Genomic DNA, 18,748 nt, shown 5'->3' on the forward strand with positions numbered 1-18,748 from the left:
CACTTGCTCTGTTTTGCACACTAAAGACCTTGGTGTGTGTCCACCAACAGAAATATTTATACCACCATGTAAACTCCTTCTGGCCTATTCATTAATGTTCTTGCACACTAATTCAACCTTGCACATTCCCAGGGCCTTATCTGCTCACATAACTTCACACATTGATGCTCTGGCTCACACAGCCTCACTGTCTTGCACACCTGTGACCATGTCATGCTCCCACCAACAGAAATATTCACACCACCATGTAAACTCATTCTGGCTTGCCCACTTATGTTCTTGCACATTCAGGTAACCTCACACCCTCAGAACCTCGCTTGCTTCCATAACTGCAACTCCTTGCCCCTCAGATGGCCTTGGCCACCCCTGCCCTGGTCACTGTGCAGGGGCCCGTCCTGCCGCCCACTGACGCGCCCTTTCCTCACCCGCAGGGACGTACCAAGGCCAGTTCACAAACGGCATGCGCCACGGCTACGGGGTGCGCCAGAGTGTGCCCTACGGGATGGCCGTGGTGGTGCGCTCGCCTCTGCGCACGTCGCTCTCGTCCCTACGCAGCGAGCACAGCAACGGCACAGTGGCCCCGGACTCGCCCACCTCCCCGGCCTCGGACGGCCCGCCGCTGCCCTCGCCCGCCATCCCGCGCGGCGGCTTCGCGCTCAGCCTGCTGGCCAACGCTGAGGCGGCCACGCGGGCGCCCAAGGGCGGGGGCCTCTTCCAGCGGGGCGCGCTGCTGGGCAAGCTGCGGAGGGCCGAGTCGCGCACGTCCCTGGGCAGCCAGCGGAGTCGCGTCAGCTTTCTCAAGAGTGACCTCAGCTCGGGCGCCAGCGATGCTGCCTCTACCACCAGCCTGGGCGAGGGCGCGGAGGGCGCCGACGACGCCGCGCCCTTCGAGGCTGACATCGACGCCACCACCACCGAGACCTACATGGGCGAGTGGAAGAACGACAAGCGCTCGGGCTTCGGCGTCAGCGAGCGCTCCAGCGGCCTCCGCTACGAGGGCGAGTGGCTGGACAACCTGCGCCACGGCTACGGCTGCACCACGCTGCCCGACGGCCACCGCGAAGAGGGCAAATACCGCCACAACGTGCTGGTCAAAGGCACCAAGCGCCGCGTGCTGCCCCTCAAGAGCAGCAAGGTCCGCCAGAAGGTGGAGCACAGCATGGAGGGCGCCCAGCGCGCCGCCGCCATAGCGCGCCAGAAGGCGGAGATCGCCGCCTCCAGGTAGGACCCCCGGGCTGGGCGCAGAGGGGATGAGCCCTCTCAGGGAAGAGGTTCTGGGACCGGGCCACCTAGGAGGCCCTATCTCCAAGCTGGTTTCTGCTTCCTTAACCGTCAGTGGTTCCTCCGTGACTCTTAGAGGATTGATTGCATTTCAGGATCTGGCGTCACCTGTCCGTCCGTCCGTCCATCCACCCACCCACCCACCCACTCATTCACCAACTCCTCCATACACTTACCCCTTCTATTCACCCAACCTTTCTAATAGCCGCCTGAACAACCATCTCTCCACCAAAATGATCCATCCAACTACCCATTCGACCACCCAGTCATCCATCCATTCGCCCAATCCCCTCATTCGCCTAACTTCTCCACTACATACCCGAACGGCCCCTCCATCACTGAACACCTCTGTCCAGCCACCTTCAGTCACTCGGCGTGTCTAACATCCAATCACCCATCCACCCAATCATCTCCTCATCTACCCCCATCCACTCATGCACTTTTCCATGCCTTTACCCGACTAACCATCCAATCCTTCAACCAACCAACCAACCACCTATCCACCCACCCGATACCGTCCAAACATCCAGACGCCCTTCGACCACTCATCCATTCCTTCGTCCCCCAACCACCCACATTCACTCAACCGTTTCCATCTATCGAGCCACCCGCCCAACCATCCAGCCATGCTTCTATCCACTGTAACAGCATGCGCTCGCACTCACCTACCCGATCACCCGACCACTTATCCATCATCCGTCCATTCAAGCTCCTCCTTCACCCAACCATACTTCCATCCATCAATCCATCCACTATTCCTTTTACTTAACCATTCCCACCTACCCACCTACCAGCCCTGCATCCATCCACCCTCCTATGCATTCAGCACTCACCTCTCATCCATATTCAGATGTCTTTATGTCTTCTCATTGTATTTTGGGAAAAGTTCTAATGTTGTCTTCAAACATTTACAGCCCCTTCTGTGTGCAGAGCACGATTTTAAATGGTGTACAAATATTGGCTAATTCAGTCTCCTTAAGGACCTTATAGGAGTCATACGATTTCTATTTCCATTTTACAGATGAGCCAAATGAGGCTCTGAGAGATAAAGTGACTTGTCCCGAGTTGCTCAGGTAGGAAGTGGCCTTTTATAATCTGATTCTTACCTTCCTGTGCAGCCTCATTTTGTACCACTCTTGCCCTGGACTTGGATTTTTCTCTGTGCTAGTCATGCTGGCCTTGTATCACCTTTCATTAGTTCTCCTGCCAGAGGGCTTTTGTTCCTTCTGGTTCCTCTGCCCGAACTGCTCTTCCTTCTTCTTATAGCCTCCTAATTCCTACTCCTCCTTCAGAGCTCAGGTCAAGTCTTACTCACTTTGAAAGCTGGCGAGGCCCAGCCTCCTGCCACAGGCCGCCTCTCACTCAGCACATCGGCTTCTCAGAACGTCTCACAGCAACTTTACGCTGCTTACGTGATTTGTTTTTAACCTACCAGTTATAGAGGGCACCGTATGTGCCAGTCACCATTCTGAGGTCTTTACATATCTTAACTCCTTTAATTTTTACAAGTTTTTAATGAGGTAGGTACTGTTATTATTTCCTTTTTGCAAATGTGGAGAGAGCTTCAGGGACAGCGGTGATGTGGCAGGACAATGGTAGAGGCGCTCGCTTGCCCCGGTGCCTATAGCAATCCTGCTGGTCGCTCTGAATGGCCTGGGCTAGAGGCTGTGGCGCTGTGGTCCTTAGAATTATGCAAACCTAGGGCCAAATCTTGGCTCTACTGCTGTCTTTTAGCTCAGAGACCTGGCAAATCATTTTTCCTGTGTGAGCTTCAGTTTCCCCTTCTGTGGAGTCGCCGTTTCTTAGTTGTATGTTCTTGGCCAAATTGGTTTTCTTCTTCAACATCAGCTGTGTCATCTATTACAGTGGGCTTGGTCTGAAGGTCAAGAAAGATAGTGCAGATCCGGGGATTCAGTCCGATTGTGGGGCAAGTTTTCTGGGACACTGTCTTTGGAAATGAGTGTGCAGGAAGTTTCTGCAGAGTGCTTTCAGTATCAACACTTGTGGGGAAGGGTAGTAAGCAGGACTGCACTATGGCAGAGGGAGGTGGGCCATAGTGCAGTCTCCACCAGCGCCTCAGCAGACCACAAGGGTGTGCTGCAGTGGAGACAACCTTCCGGGTTGTCCAAGGTGAGGTGAGGGAGCCCGACCTTTACATCCTCTGCACTGGATGCAGGCTACTCTCCGAAAAGGAGCATGACCTGGGGCTGGATGGTCCTCTTCAGCCCAGGGCAATCCCTGGGCAAGGCTGATAGCCGGCAGCACTCTGAGCACAGCAGTGGGGGGTGGTGAAGAAATAAGTCTTTCAGTCCTGAAGGGGAAACTGGGTGACATATCACAGTATCTGTTGTAGTACTGGACACGTAGCAAAGCCTCAATAAGCCTTACTTGTCCTGGTTGTCATTCAATGAATTCATTTTATAATGAATTCAACCTGAGACCCAGAGAAAGACTGTAATATGCCAAGACCACCTGGCAAGCAAGTGGGAGAACCAGGGTGTCAGCCCCTAGCTTTCTGATTCCAAAGCTTCAACCAGCACATCTTGCTACCTTTAAACTTTGTAAACTTTAAATTGCTATGAATGTGCGTGCAGTTAGTATCATTGAGATGATGATGGTATGGGTAATTTTTTAAAAACTTCTTGGTCAGGGGCAAAGCCAGACTTAGGTCCAGGTGATCATGTTTTTCATTGTCCAAACCTGGACACTTGTATGAGTTAAAGGGGGCATGTTTAAAAAAGCAAAACTCATATGTTGGAATAATTTTAGATTGATAGAAAAATGGCACAGATAGTCCAGAGGGTTCCCATATATTCCCTGCCCAGTTTCTCCTAATGTTAACTTCTTACATGACAATAATATATTTGTCAAATATATTTGTTTGAATTTTACTAGTTCTTCCACTAGAGTCTTTCTTCTGTCCCAGGATCCCCTCCAGGATCCCATATTGCATTTACTAGTTAAGTCTTCCTAGTGTCCTTTGGTCATGACAGTTTCTCAGTCTTGGCTTATTCATGACCTTGACAGTTTTGAGGCATACTGGTCATGTATTTTGTAGAATGTCCCTCAGTTCGGGTTATCTGATATTTTTCTCATAATTAGACTGAGGTTATAGGTTTCGAGGAAGGAAACCATACGGGTAAAGTGCCCTTCTCATTGCGTCATACCAGGGGCACATGATTTCAGCATGACTTATCACCAGTGACGCTAGCCTTGATCACTTGGTTAAGGTGGTGTCTGCCAGGTTTCTCTGCTGTCAAGTTACCATTTCCCCCTTTTCACACTCTGTTTTTTTTTGTTGTTGTTTGTTTTTTAAAAAAAATCCAGATGTTAATTTCAGCCCATGCCCAAGACGAAGAAGGGTCTGGAATTAAGCTCCACCTTTGGGGTGGGGAGTATTGACATACAATATTTGGAATTCTTCTGTAAGGAAGATCTGTCCTTTCTTTCAAAGGGAACATTTAAAATTGTTATGCCAAGTGTATATAGTTACAATGGGCCACCCTGGGACATGGCAGAGCTTAGAGTAGGTAAGAGCTTTGGCTCTTGAGTCAGAAAATTATGAATTAGAATTCTGGCTCATCTACTGAAGAGCTGTGTGACCTCGCCCAAGTGGCTTCGCCACTCTGAACCTTGGATCGTCTCTCATTTTTGGGCTGTTTTGAGGAGTAGATGAGCCACTCTGTGCCTATGAAATGCCTGGCAGAGTGGCCAGCAGTCAAAGCTGTCATTGTCATCATCTAACATGTTTGATTTCAAAGACGAGGAAATGGGAGCTTGGGGATAAGGAGGGATTTCCCCAAGCTCTCCCCTGCTGGGGGCAAAATGCTGCCCCTCTCTGCCCCTTTACTTTCCCTGCCCTCCTTGTCCTTTCTCTCTGAGCCCTTTGCCCTTGAACATGAACCTGTTGAGCTCCTGAGAAGGCTGTTAGGCCCAAGCTGAGAACCGAGGCTCCGGAGTAAGAAGGTGGTATTCTGTTTGCTCCACATTGTGCTACCGGGAGGGGAGCACAGGGGACATTTGAATTCCTCGTGTGTCTGAAGAATACATCCTGTGAGCCCACAGGGCTGGTGCTGAGTGAGGGGAGGGGGGTGGCTGCCTGGCTGGGTTTTAAGCTCAGACTGAATTTCCAATTAAGGGAATCTTCGGGTTAGGAGGAAATGCAGGGTTGTCTCCCTCCCAAGGACTTTGGTGAGTAATTGGGCCACAGAGGATCAGGACAGAGGGAAGGGAGGAAGCCAAGATATCTTGTCCCTCTAAAGTGGGCTAAGGATTCAAAAAGATTCTGGACCGTGCTGTCCAATATGGTAGCCACGAGCTGTATGTGGCTGTTGAGCTCTTGAAATGTGGCTGATCTGAACTGAGAAGTGCTGTAGGTATGCAACACATTGGCTTTTGAAGACTTAGTAAGAAAAGAATCTAAAGTAACCTATTAATAATTTTTATATTGATTACATGTTAAAATGATTATATTTTAGATGTATTGGGTTAGATTATTATAATTCATTGCACCTGTTTCTTTTTACTTTTCTGAATGTGGTCACTGGGAAATTAAAAAATTAGATGTGTGACTGACATCATATTTTGATTGGATGGTGTTGCTCTAGACCCATTCAGGGCCCTACGAGATAGTCCATTCTCCTTTACTGACCAGATGGGGAAATCGAGGTCCAGAAAAGGATAAAGAGATACCCACAGTCACTAAGTGATTGATGGGGAAGTAGTCTCATGTCTTCTGATTTCGTGGCTAAGAACTCTTTTGGTAACGCCTTTTAAGGTCATGGATACTGGGCCGTGGAAGGAAGCTGGGAGGTTTGGGGAGGTGTCTAAACTCTCCTGGTTGTCATGCCAACGCCCTTCTCATCTGGAAGGCGCACAGTGAGTGGTTAAGAGTAGGGCTTTGGCTCTGCCTCTTGCTTACCATATCTTGTCTTCTCTCCAGACTTCGATTCGCTAGTCTCTGAAAAGAGAATAATGATACCTACCTCGAAGTGTTTTCACGAGAGTTAAATCAGAGACTGTATATGAAGCCCTCTGCACAGGGCTGGGAGCAGGAAGCGCTCAATAAATGTAAATTGTTACTGTCGTTGTCTAGAATTCTTCTAACTGTGCCCCGCAGCAGAGGGAGGGCTGGCCTGCAGGAGTTCTCGGCTGCCTCAGGGAGTGAGGTTCAGAACATCTTGGGTTGTGTACCAAGATGGAATCAGTGTGGTCCTGAAGACAGCGTCCCCTCAACTGACCTGTCTTCTGCTCCTCCATCCCCTCACCTATCTCCTTCCCAGGATATTCCCTAATTGAATACAGGGGTTAGAGCTGGCTTTATGAGTTACTGGGAGGTGAATTTCTCAGTAACTGAGATACAGTAGCCATAAGAGCTTGGGCTGTGGCTTTGGACAGACCCACGTTTAAATCTGGGTTCAGCTTCTTATAAGCTATGTGACCTTAGGCAAGTTGCCTCACCTCTCTGGGCCTCACTTTCCTCTTTATTTTTCAAATAGGAAGTACATTAATTTCTCCTTCAAAGTATTGTTGCAGAGAATAAAAGAAATAGGCCATGTAAAGGGCCTGTGCTTTGAAAGCGTGCAGGGAGGTATAAGCTGTTGTTATTAATCATATGTCATTCTGTAGCGATCTGAGAGTCTACCCTGAGAGTGAAATCGCCCCGAGGGAAGGCCCTCTCTTCTCTCACCAACCCCGCACCTCTGTTTTGCAAACTTGCATTTCTGTACGCCACAACCCCAATTTTTGCTACATGCCCGTACCATCTCTACTTACCCTTTTAATTTCTATCTTTAAATCAATTTACTTAAAAATACGTATGTACATTTATTGAAAAGAAAGACATCGGAGTCACTGTTGAAAATGGGAGGCCAATATCTCAGGAAGTTCGGACAACAGAACAATGTTATTCAAGTCTAAGGTCAAACTACTAATTCCAAAGGCACATGAGCCCGAAGCCTGATCTTTTTTTTGATAAAAAGAGACACTGGCAAGAGATTGACAGGTGCGAAAGAGTCGTTGGCACCTGAGCAGGGTTTGTTCCTGACCAGCAAGAAGGGTGGAACCAGGGCCATTTCAAGCTGTGACCTGCACTGACAACATTTCCGGCAGCACCGGAATATGTGGACCACCCAGGGGGAAGAGGGCCTGGCCCTGGATTGGGTCTGAGGGTGAGTCTTGCTAATTGCTCGTGTTCGAGCCTGTTTGTTTGATTTTATTTAGCGAACATTCATATAGTCCTTATTTCTGGGCTCCAGGCAAGATTCTAAGTACCTTATGTATTTAACTTAATGAATCCTTAAAACATCCCTGAGGAAGGTACTATTATTCCCATTTTACAGAGGAGGAAACTGAGGCGCAGACAGGTTAAGTATCTCAAACAAGGTCATTCAGCTGAGTAATGGCAAAGTTCAGAGTTGAGACTCCAGAGCCAGAAGACCTGGTTCTAGAGTGCTCTTAACCGTGATCTGACCTTGAGCTGTTCCCCCCACCCCCAAGTGCTTTGGTGAGCACTTACTCTGTGCCAGGCTTGTGCTGGAGCACTGGACACCCAGTGGATCGGTGTGGTCAGCATCCTGGGGGACTCCTGGCTCAGTGGCGAGGGCAGACAGGGGTCAACATCATCAGTGGCGGGTTAAGGGAAGGCAAGAGCAGAGTCACTGACGGCCCCAGGAGTGGTCTGGCAAAGCTCCCTGCAGGTGGCGGCTGACACTGATTGGGAATTTGCCAATTGGAGAAGAGGGAGAGAAAGGTCGTTCCAGGTAGAGGCATGGAGGTAGGAACGTGTGTGGTGTATTTTGGGAGCTGTGAGTCATTGGGAATGCTGGGATGGGTGGGGAAAGAGATTAGAGATGAGGCTGGGCCAGGTTAGGACGGGCTTTGAATGCCAGGTTAAAGAGCTTCAAATATACTATGTGGTGGGCACTAGTCTCAGCGCTCAGCTGAATTCACTCATCTAATTCTAACTGCGGCACATAGAGATTTTTGAAATGTATCCCAGGACACACGGCCAGCGATGGCTAGACCTGAGATTCTGGCCCCGCACGGAGTGTTCTGCCACGCAGATTTAGTCGGCTTCTCCCTTTCTCTTTGCGTTGTTTTTCTTTCTTTTCTTTTTCTCATTTTTTATATTGTTCGGAACAACATCCTTGTTAAACTTTAAGGAAATTCACAACAGTCAAAAACGAATAAAATCCCTCCTATTTCCACCTGAGACGCACCTCTAAAGAAACCATTGCTAACAACGCACTTAGAGCGTTCTTTCATTTAGCTGTTGTGGGGTTCCCCCTCCCCCCGCCACAACCAGACTACCTACATAATGTTCTGTAGCTTGCTTTTTGCACTTGCAGTGTTTGGAGATCTTTATCTTTTATGCATGTAGATCTGTCTTATTCTTTTTAACAGTTGCATAATATTTCACAGTTCAGATGCGCCATGATTTATTTAACCAGATCTCTCTTGATGGAGATTGAAACCGTTTCATGTTTTCATGACTACAAACGAGACTTCGGTGAACATCATATTCTTGCTCATGGAGCTGGTTAAAGGGATGGCTCAGACACCTGTCAGACACCATCAAGCATCATTGGAACACATTGGAAATATAATGCCGATTAACCCAGGTCTTTACAAGGGTCGAGTCCTGACCTTCACTGTCACAATGTAAGTTTAGTGGTCTCTCTCCTGACAAGGTCAACAGTACCACTGAGTGGGTTAATACAAACAAGCAAAACTCCAAACTACCCTTATGTAATGTTCCCCCCCAGCATATGTTCAATAGGCATTTAAAATAATAACTATTGCAAAGGGCACAAGTTTTAGACTGCTGAGGGACTCCCACATCTCTGTCCGTCCCGGCTTCCACAAATCTACTTTTTCAGTTAAATTTCAAGAAGTAGAATTGCTGAGTCAAAAACAATCTGCATTGTAATTATTATCAAAACCCCAGTTAACCTTCCAAAAGTGGCACCTAATTTATAACCTACCCGCTCCCAACACGCAAACACACACACACACACACCCCAATTCTGTATAAGAGGGCAGTTTTTATCACACCCTTGCCAACACTGTGTATTATCAGTCTTTGGCATCTTTGACAAATTGAGGACAATCAGGTGTTCTATTAACCCAGTGACGACCTTTGACTGCCCATGCCCATGGAGGCAAAAGTTTGCCCTTATTCTCCATGTTCCTGGCTCTCCTCCTGAGATTCCTGGGTATGGGGGTTCCACGGAGGGGGATTAAACTCCCTGGGGACAGCCTTGAAACATTGGAAGGGTCCCCAACCCCAGACTCCTGCCCTCTATCACATCCCTCCTGCGAGAATTACCAGATGGATAAAATCCTTTTGCTCCCAGAGACTGAAGACCTGGGTGAGTGGAATGTCCCAGTTGTCAGAGCAGGACTCTTGTGACATACACGAGGCAGCTGTGACTCCACTGGGAGCTGAGAGGTCTGGGGAGAGAGCAAGCTTGCCTGGCTTCCTTGGCAGCAGGGAGATGTTCAAATATAAAGACAATGTGTTTGGGGGAGCCAGGCCTCCCAAGCTTGGAGAGTGGAGAACCAGAGAAAAGATCCCACAAGCTCCCATCGGTCCCCAGAAAAAGCTGGTCAGAGCTGGAAGGCACCTTCAGGAGGACGCAGCCCAATGTGCTCATTTCACAGATGGAGAAAGTGAGGCCAAGAAAGGACCACAACTCAAGGTCACAGCAGAGAGAAGAGCGTGGCCACAGGGCTCTTATACAACCTGGGTTGGTGTCTGGGTCACATTTACTAAGTCAGCAGCTAGGAAGGGATAGAGTTCCGGGAGGCAGAATGTTTTCTCTCCCCGAACCCCAGACCTATTAACTTTGCTACGGTCCAGCTCCAAAGCCTCTCCAGCTGGATCGTTTAGCCAAAATATCAGAGTCAGAACAGACAGGCCAACAGCCTGCACCTTTGTGAGAAAAATACCCCTTGTCCCCAATGCCAGGGTTTCCCCACGTCCCAGGGAAAGGTCCGACCAGTTGAAGCCAATGCTTGGCCCCAAGCAGTGCCAGGGACTCAGAGGTCAATGCCAGAAGGGCCCAGACAGAGGTGTCGGAATATCGGTAATAACGAGAATGATGGCGACTGCCGTCGGTAAGGCCTCGAGGGCTCAGACGCAGAGCCAGGATGCCTGGTTCCAGTCCCAGACACTTGCTGGCTGCAGGGGCAGATGACTTTCCGCTAAACTTTTTATACCTCCATTTCTTCATCTTTAAGATGAGGATCGTGAGAAAACCCGCCTCCTGGGGCATACGAGTGGGTTAAGTGCTTGGGACAGGGCCGGGTACAGCCCAGTGCCCTGCTCTCGCTCCTGGGTGCCAGGCCTGTGCTAATTCCCTTTACTGCATCATCTCGTTTAACTCTCGTGAGGGAGGTGCCATTTATCATATTAACCCATTCCACGGATGAGGAAACTATCCCCAAGTGCCCAAATAACTGACAGAGTGAGGCTTCAGATTCTCTGATCTCAGCTTCACCACCTCCCCCACCCCCACTTTACCACTGTTGGACAAGAAAGTCTTTGACCTCCAACACTTCAGGTGACTAACCTGCCAGTCATTGATGTTCATGCCTCAACCTTGGCGCCTGGCCATAGTTTCGTATGGCAGAGCCGTTGAGAACATAGGCTGCGGAGACTGAGAAACTGAGGTACAAATTCTGCTCTGTTCCTTGCTGACCACGTGTCCTTGGTCCTTTCTGAGCCTCACTTTCCTTGTCTGTAGAATGGGATAGTAACGACCTTGCCTCCCCAGTTATGGAGAGGACTAAGTGAGACGATGTATGTAGAGAACTTTTTGTGTGGTCTCGGAGCTCAGTGGGTGCTCGGGAAGGAGAGGCCTTGGCCAGTTTTATCATCGTTCTTCTTACCGCGAGACTCCGGTGCATGGAACACGGAGAGCCCAGCAGGCTTCACCTCTGAGCTTCATCCTCCCCGCTGTGTGCAGGCCGTTTCTCTCCCCTGGGCGTCCAAAGCCCAGTCCAACTTCCACTTGACTTCCTCAGTCCATACCAGTGGGGCCCTGCCATTGGGAGAGGAGTTAAAAATAAAGCCCAGCCTTCAAATCCTTCAAGTAAACACCCAGCTCTCTAAAAATAGCACTTTTGCCACAAGTATTGGGAGCCAGGCCAGGGCTGAGGGATGAAACTTGGCGAGGCTGGTTGGCACAGCCAGGCAGGCCCAGGCCAAGCCTCCACGTCACCCCACCTTCCCGCTGAGCCTCTGGTCCTGAGGGGCAACCAAGTGCCCCTTATTTGTTTCCAGTCTCGTCTCTCTGCCTCTACTGCCACCAGCCCAGTGCTGGGCCCCAACCTCTCTCACTGTGTCACTGTCAGGGCCCCCGCTCAGCTCCTCTTTCTGTCCTATGCTCTTACTCACACGACAGCTGAAGTGAGCTTTGAAAAAATGTAAGCCTGACCATGCCACTCTGGTGAGCAAAACTTTCATGTGGTCTTTAGTTTGGATTCCCCTGAAAGCAGAGCCTGAGACAAGGATTCGGGTGCAGGAAGCTGAGTTGGAAAGTGATGCCGGGAAGAAGTAGCCGAGAGGAAGCGAGTGGGTAGAGTGAGATAGGGAAGAAGGAAAAGCCAATGCAAGTGTGTGTTTCCAAGGCATCTCTGCAAGTCGCAGGGCTGGGACCTCGGTACAGAGCACTCCCCAGATTGAGTACCTGGAGGATTGGGGGGAGGGTGGGCAAAGCATTATCTGCTTGCTCCAGTCCCCCGTTTGTTGAAGATTTTCCTGGGAGCATGAACTCCCCCATGCTTCTGGGTGTGCTTGCGCTTGCGGTGCGGGCGAAGGGGCCTCCTGCAGCCTCAGAGCAGCCTCTGAGCAGAAAGCGGAAAGCTTTCTGAGATACTGGCAGTGCCAGGGGAGCAGCCCTCCATAGCCGTTCCACAGAAATTAGGGGTCGATTGAGATGTGGTGAGGGCATCAAGTGTATCTGCCTCTAGGAAAAATTTCAGCTTCCTTACTTTGGCCATACGACCTCTCCCGTCTGGCTCCGGCTTTCCACACCAGCCTCCTCTCACCTTCGGCTGCAGTTGCTCCAAAGGGCCATGCTTTTTCCTACCCATGGTCCTTTGCACGTGCTGGTCCATTTGCCTAAAATGCTTTCCCCTTACTCTTTATCTTGCTAGCGCCATCTCATTCATTGGGCCTCACCCAGCTCAAATGTTTCTTCTTCAGGGAAGCTCGAGTTCCTTTCTAGCCTGGGTTTCCTGTGTCTGGTGTGCCCCTGCTTCAACTGCCCCCCCCATTGTCTTTATTCATTCTATTTCCACTACTAGGATGTACATACACCCTTTGAAAACAGAGACCCTGTCTGCCGCGTTCATTGCCAGGCGACCGGCACCTAGCACGATGCATATAACACATATGTGAGGCAAAGGTCAGGGAGCGTTGCTGACTGACTGATGTTAGGTCTCCGACATCTCATAATGGGAGGCACCCTCCATGTGACTCATTGAAGCCTTCAAACACATTCAACAAGTATTTATTGAGCACCTGCTATGTGCCAGGTAGTGTTGTTCTAGGCTCCTGGGGAAGAACACCGACAGATCCTGGCCTTCGTGGGGTTGACATTCTAGTTGGGAAGGCAGACAGCATGGCGGACATAATCGATAAATCGCAAAGCATGTGGCAGGAAGCAAGCTGCCTGTTTAAATAAATGGTCAGGGTGGACCTTGTTGAGAAAGTGACAGACATGAAGGAGCTGAAAGAGCTAGCCGCGGGGGCATCTGGGGGGAAGAACAGCCCCGCAGAGAGCAGAGCAAGGAGAACGTTCCAGGGCGACTACGTGCCTGGCATGTTCTAGGGACAGTGAGGAGACCAGCATGGCTGATGTAGAGTGAGCGAGGAGGACGGTAGAAGAGGACAGAGAGAGTGTGGGCTGGCGCACGGACAGATCGCCGTGCCAGCGTGGGACGCTCTGGACACAGGGGGCAATTTACATTTTAAATACTTGAAATTAAATGAATTAAAAGTTCCATTCTTCAGTCGCAGGAGCCGCGTGTCGAGTGCCTGACAGCCACCGTATTGGATGGCGCAGATATAGACCACTTCCCTCATTGCTCAAAATCCTAGTGGACGTGCCTCCGTAGGGCCCTGCAGGTCATTCATTGTAGGACGACAGTCTCGCCCACACATAACTGGGCACAGATCCTGGGGTCCTTTCCTCACCTCCCAAAGTGGGTATGATTAAAGCATGCAAGGCCATTTGGTCCAGCCCCAGACAATGTCAGAATGCCTTTCCCAGCACCCTTGCCAAGCGGTCCTTTAGTCACTGCTTCCATATCTCCAGGCATCAGAAACTCACCACCTCTTGAGACAGTCCAGGCTGACGTTGGACAGTTTTGACTTTTGGATTTGCTAAAGCCAGCAGAATGTTCTGCCTCTCTGTAGCTTCTAAGCGCTGGTCCCAGTTCTGCCCTCAGGGACTGGATCTGTTAGAACCGTGCTCCCCTACAGATAACAGAATCCACCCATAATGAATCCCTGGGCTTACCGTCTCATAAAAAGATCAGAGAGGCAGGGCTCCACGATGCCCTCAGGGACCCACCTCCACCTGTCTTTCCCTCCTGCTTTCTTTAGAGTGTGGCTTCTGTCCTTTTATCCAAAGATGGCCCCCATAGCTTCACCTCTGCATTACAGGGCAGAGGTCGAAATGCAACAGTGTCTCTTCATGGGGAAGTAGAGCCCACTCGGGGGTTTCGACTTCATTCTTCAGGATGAGTCATGCGGCCTTCTCCAGATGCAAGGAGTCTGGGAGGTGAACATTTTTAGCCAGACACTGATCTTTTCTAAACAAGGTGCTCTTAGTGGGGAAGAAGGAGAGAATGGATATTTGGTGAGCAGCTAGCAATGTCTGCCCCTGACATCCCTGTAGGTATTTGGATATTGTCATCTTAACAGCCCCAAGAGTTTTTTTTTTCTGATCTAAACTCCTCCAGTCCCTTCCCTCAGCCTCCGTTCACAAGTTCTCTCACTTTCTCCATTTTCCAGATGGAGAAACAGAGGTACAGACATCATGTAGTGATCGAGAGCACAGATTTTGGAGTCAGACAACACTGATTTCTTGGGCAAGTCATTTCCCCAAGCCCCGATTTCCCCAGATGTGGAATGTGGTGGAACTTAGTATAGTTTTTATTGCTGCAGGTCTTGTAAGGGCAAAATGAGATAACCCACATAAAGTACCAACCACAATCCCTGGCACCCAGTAATCACTCAATGGGGGCAGTTGTCATTTTTATCATTATAACTATGGCTCGTACTTCAGTGATTCCTTCCGGTGTTGGTGCATGAAGAACCAGCGCTCAGACTGAGTGAGGTCTGCTGGGATGGTGGTGGTGTTTCCGTAATCCCAGCAGTCACACTGAGGAGACCTTCTCTCTTTATGTGGAGAGGGGCCATGGATGGAGGGAGGGGCTGCAATGGGGATCCATCTCCAAAGCCACCTTTACCAAACCACATCCCTTGCAGGGGCTATCACGTTACTGTTGAAGCGCTGTCCCCATCAGCCTGGCTCCTGCAACCCTATCTGGGAAGGGGGTATTACCTCAAGGTCACGGCAGCCCACTGCCAAAACTATAACCCGACAGGAATTGCTATAGCTTTGCCAGGAGCCCTGGCCGAAGGTGGGGGCCCCTGAGCTCTGACCCACCAGGTAGAGCGTCGGAAATGCTCAGAGCAGATCTTGAGAAGGGAATTTGTCACAGGTTAAGCTGGGCAGTCACCCTGGGCTCCCGGGCTGCACCGTTCTTCCCTGACCACCCCCACTGGGGAGGTTAGAGAGACAAGCATCGTGTGGCAGAAAAGCCATGCTGGAGCCTGAATGATTTCTTCCTCTATTTTTCTCAATAGATTACACGTTCACTTGGTTAAAAATCCCACAGTTATGAAAATGTAAAGTCCATCTCCTTGTCCCGTCCTCTTCTTGCCACTTTCTGCCCCACAGGCTACCTTCGTTTGCGGTTTCTCCCCTTCTAGAGTGATTTCACGCATATAGTAAGGTGGAACTTACGAAATTGCTAATAGTTAGCCTATAAAATGGCAATTTCGTACAGTTCCACCTGACTTAAGCAAATGCATATTTAGATTTCTATTTTCCTCTTTCTTATACAAAGGGTCGCATATTATACACACTACTCTGAACCTTGCTTTTTTTCTCTGTGCTGTAATCTTACCGTATCTTTTCAAATAAAGAACTTCATTGGTTTTTTTTTTTTAATACCTGTGTAGTATTCCATTACCTACTTAATTTATTTAATCGGGCCCCTGTTGTTGAACAGAATCGTCTGGGTAGTTTCTAGACTTTAGCTATGTCAGATCAAGCCGTACACTCATCATTTCACCCATGAATCAGTCTATTTCCAGGATAAATCCCCCCAACGTACAGTTTCTGATCAAAAGCTCTCTGTAGTGTTGTCCCATTTTATTATCCCGTCCGCACTTTGTGAGGATGAGAGAGCCTCTGCCACTCACTGCTGAATGACCTTGGATGAGGTCTTGTCCCTTGTGGGTCTTTGTTTCCATGAGCACTGCGCTCTCCTTGCCTTGTCCTTGGGAAAAAGAGCCGTCCCAGATTTGCCTCCTGGTCTGGCCTTTCCCACGCCCCAGCCATGTGCTGCTATTGTTGCCGTGGCTTCTTTGGAGGATGACTTCAGCCCCGACTGAGGCCAAGGCAACCCGGTGAGGTCAGCACGGAAGAGCAGGCAGAGGGACCAGCATGGGCAAAGGCACAGAGGTGAGGCAGAGTTCCCAAATGCCGGTCACTGAGGTACCTTCCTGAGCCAGGCCGTATCTGCGTACCATCTGGGTTGCTATTGCGTTGTTATTTAAAAAAAGGATTTCGACTTTTTTAAACCTACATTTATTTTTACAAAAGAACTTTAGTTCATTACTATAAATAGAAATTAGTGTTAGATAAAGAGAAGTTAGACATACACAAAAAAATACAGGGAAAAAACAGTGTGCATGCACACACATACACACACACACACAAGAGAAAAATACAATGATGCAAACATCATTAAACCATCCCTCAGTACTGTTGCTCACTAAAAGCTCGAATCAAAGCTACTTGCTGCTCTGCTCTCTGTTAAAAAATGGAAAGTAAGAAATGCGTTAAAGACATATAAGCACAAAACGAGACTTTCTCACTGGGGAAATCAGGATGGTTGAATTTAAATTTAAAGGATCAGTGATACTCGATGAATGTCCCAGCACTCCCTATCAGTTTCGATCCTACCAGTGGTAAGCATTCCGTACTTTAGAGACCCTGGCCTGAGAGGCAGACTTCTCCTCTCTGTCCTCCCAGAGCCTCAGAGAAAGGGAAAGCCAATCTTCAGAAGGACTTGTGCTCCAGGAACTAGACTCTATGGAGTCCTGGGTGAGAGGCATCTAAGCTTAGACAGGCCTTGCACACAGTAGGCCCTCACTAAATGCTCGTCAGTGACTGACTCAGTGGGTCTGAGGGGCTCTTATGAAGGAAGGACAGGTGTTTAGACTAACAGATGCTTCTAGAATTGTGTCCAAAGAGAGCAAATGTCCCTCCTCTCACTGTCCTCATGTGGCAAATGGCTGAGGCTTGCCGGTGGAGCACTGGAATGGGAGCCTCCCAGAGCAGGCAGGAGGGCCAGAGAACCACCTTTGCCATCTTTCCCTCATCTTCTTCCATTCCTTCATTGTTTGTAGGAAACAAACACACAGATGTAGAAAAGGTCAAGCACACGTTTATTTCTCGCTCATGTAAAGTCCAAAATGGGGGCCTCATCAGTGGGCAGCTCTCCTTCAAGCAACGACTCAGAGACACAGCCTCCTTCTATCTTGTGACTCTGCTGTCTTCAACACCGGGCTTCCGAGGTCATCATGCTCTTCTGCATCAAGCCAGGAAGGAGGGAAAACACAAAAGGGAAGGATGCAAGTGGAAGGTTGTTATGTGCCAGGCTAGGAAGTAGGCCACGTCATGTCTTCTCACTTGCCATTGGCCAGAATCCAGTCACGTGGCCACGCCTTCCTGCAAGGGAGGCTGGGACATAGTCTAGGTGTGTGCTGGGGAAGAAGAGGAAACCGGAAGAAGGTTTGGGGGACTGCTAGCTGGTCTCTGCCATGCTTCCGGAATATGGGTTCTAAATCCTTCATCATCTGCCTCCATCCTGTCTCTTCATTCACTCGTGACATTGTGAGGCTGAATTTTTCTCAGTTTCTTAAACATCCACATATGTGTGTGTGCTGCGTGTGTGTATACATGCACATGCGTGTATGTGTGTTCACACCTTTTTGTGCCTCGGCTCCTTCAGTTCTCTCTATTTAGAACGGCCTTTCCTCTCTTCTTTCCTCTCTTCTCTGACCAGCTCACATGGATGTGAAAAATAAGACCACGGCCTCAGAATATAACGTAAGACTTTGGCATTTTCCAAGAACTAACTACTCACAGGGAGAGGAGAGGACACTTGTAAGAAGCCTGGAGGGGTGGGGACAGTCTTCACTCCTAGCACCCAGTTGGATTGCTCCATCTCTACTGAATTTCAAGCTCTAGCTCAGAGGTCCCGTCTGCAGGGAAGTGCGCTATCTCCTTTTTCTTCTGGACTCCCTATTCCAGAAGCCTGCACGTTCCAAACTGGATCGTTTTCCTGTAGATCTTCTCTATTAGCTTTTATGGCCAGAATTCTGGTTTCCAAGTTTTTTATTTCCTTGTTGCATTGTTGTATGCCTACATTAAGTAGGCGCCTAGGAAATGCTTAGAGAAGGCAGGCAGGAAGAAGGACGGAAGGAGGTGGGGTTGGAGAGCCTGGCCAAGGAGTCGGCTCCTGCTCTGTGACTTGTTGGCAGTGTGATCTCAGGCAAATCCCTTCACCTGTCCAGGCCTGTTTCCTCATCTATAAAACAGTCTCCTTTATTTTCCTCTGCTCCAGCCAAGCCAGGACTATCGCTGCATAATATTTATGATCATAATAATAGTAATGGCTACTGCTTATTTATTCGACACATTTTTATTAAGCATTTACTATGGCCTAGATCCTGTTCTAGGTGCTGGAGATTCATCAATGAACAAAACAGACAAATATCCCTCCCACATGGACTTTATGTTCTACATTTGCAGCATGCCACGAACTGAACTGAATATCACAGGCCCCTTCTCATTTGCTCCCCGGGCAACCCTGAAGGGCGAAGGTATCATTAGCTCCAGCTTACTGCTGTGGGAAATAAGGCAAAACAGGGTCACATGAGTTGCCAGAGGTTAGCTGGTGCTTAAGAGGTGCAGATGGGACTTGGACCCTGGCATCTGGTCCCAGGGCCTGGCTCTTAGCCATCGCGGCATGCCCTCCCCTGCCCACAGGCCCCCTCCTGCCCACTCCTCTGCCTTTGTTCAAGCTGTTCCCCATGCTCTCCCTCACGGTGCTCTCTCCCCATTTGTTCTGCTCCTGTGAATACATCCCTCAG

At 49.4% G+C, this 18,748-nt stretch overlaps 1 protein-coding gene across 3 annotated transcripts in view; it reads left to right on the forward strand.

The window, feature by feature from the left end:
• The window catches only part of JPH2 (junctophilin 2), a 58,486-nt gene that overhangs the window by 21,333 nt on the left and 18,405 nt on the right, over positions 1-18,748 (forward strand). For 2 of the 3 annotated variants that reach the window (XM_016152431.2, XM_036229374.1), the window contains exon 2: positions 432-1,221. The exons of the other annotated variant lie outside the window; for it this stretch is intronic. In XM_016152431.2, coding sequence (XP_016007917.2) covers positions 432-1,221 — 790 coding nt within the window. The remainder of the gene's footprint in view (positions 1-431; positions 1,222-18,748) is intronic. 3 annotated transcript variants of the gene reach the window in all.

This window comes from Rousettus aegyptiacus, unplaced genomic scaffold (genome assembly GCF_014176215.1).
Source record: "Rousettus aegyptiacus isolate mRouAeg1 unplaced genomic scaffold, mRouAeg1.p scaffold_m13_p_12, whole genome shotgun sequence".
In the NCBI taxonomy this organism is placed as follows: Eukaryota; Metazoa; Chordata; class Mammalia; order Chiroptera; family Pteropodidae; genus Rousettus; species Rousettus aegyptiacus.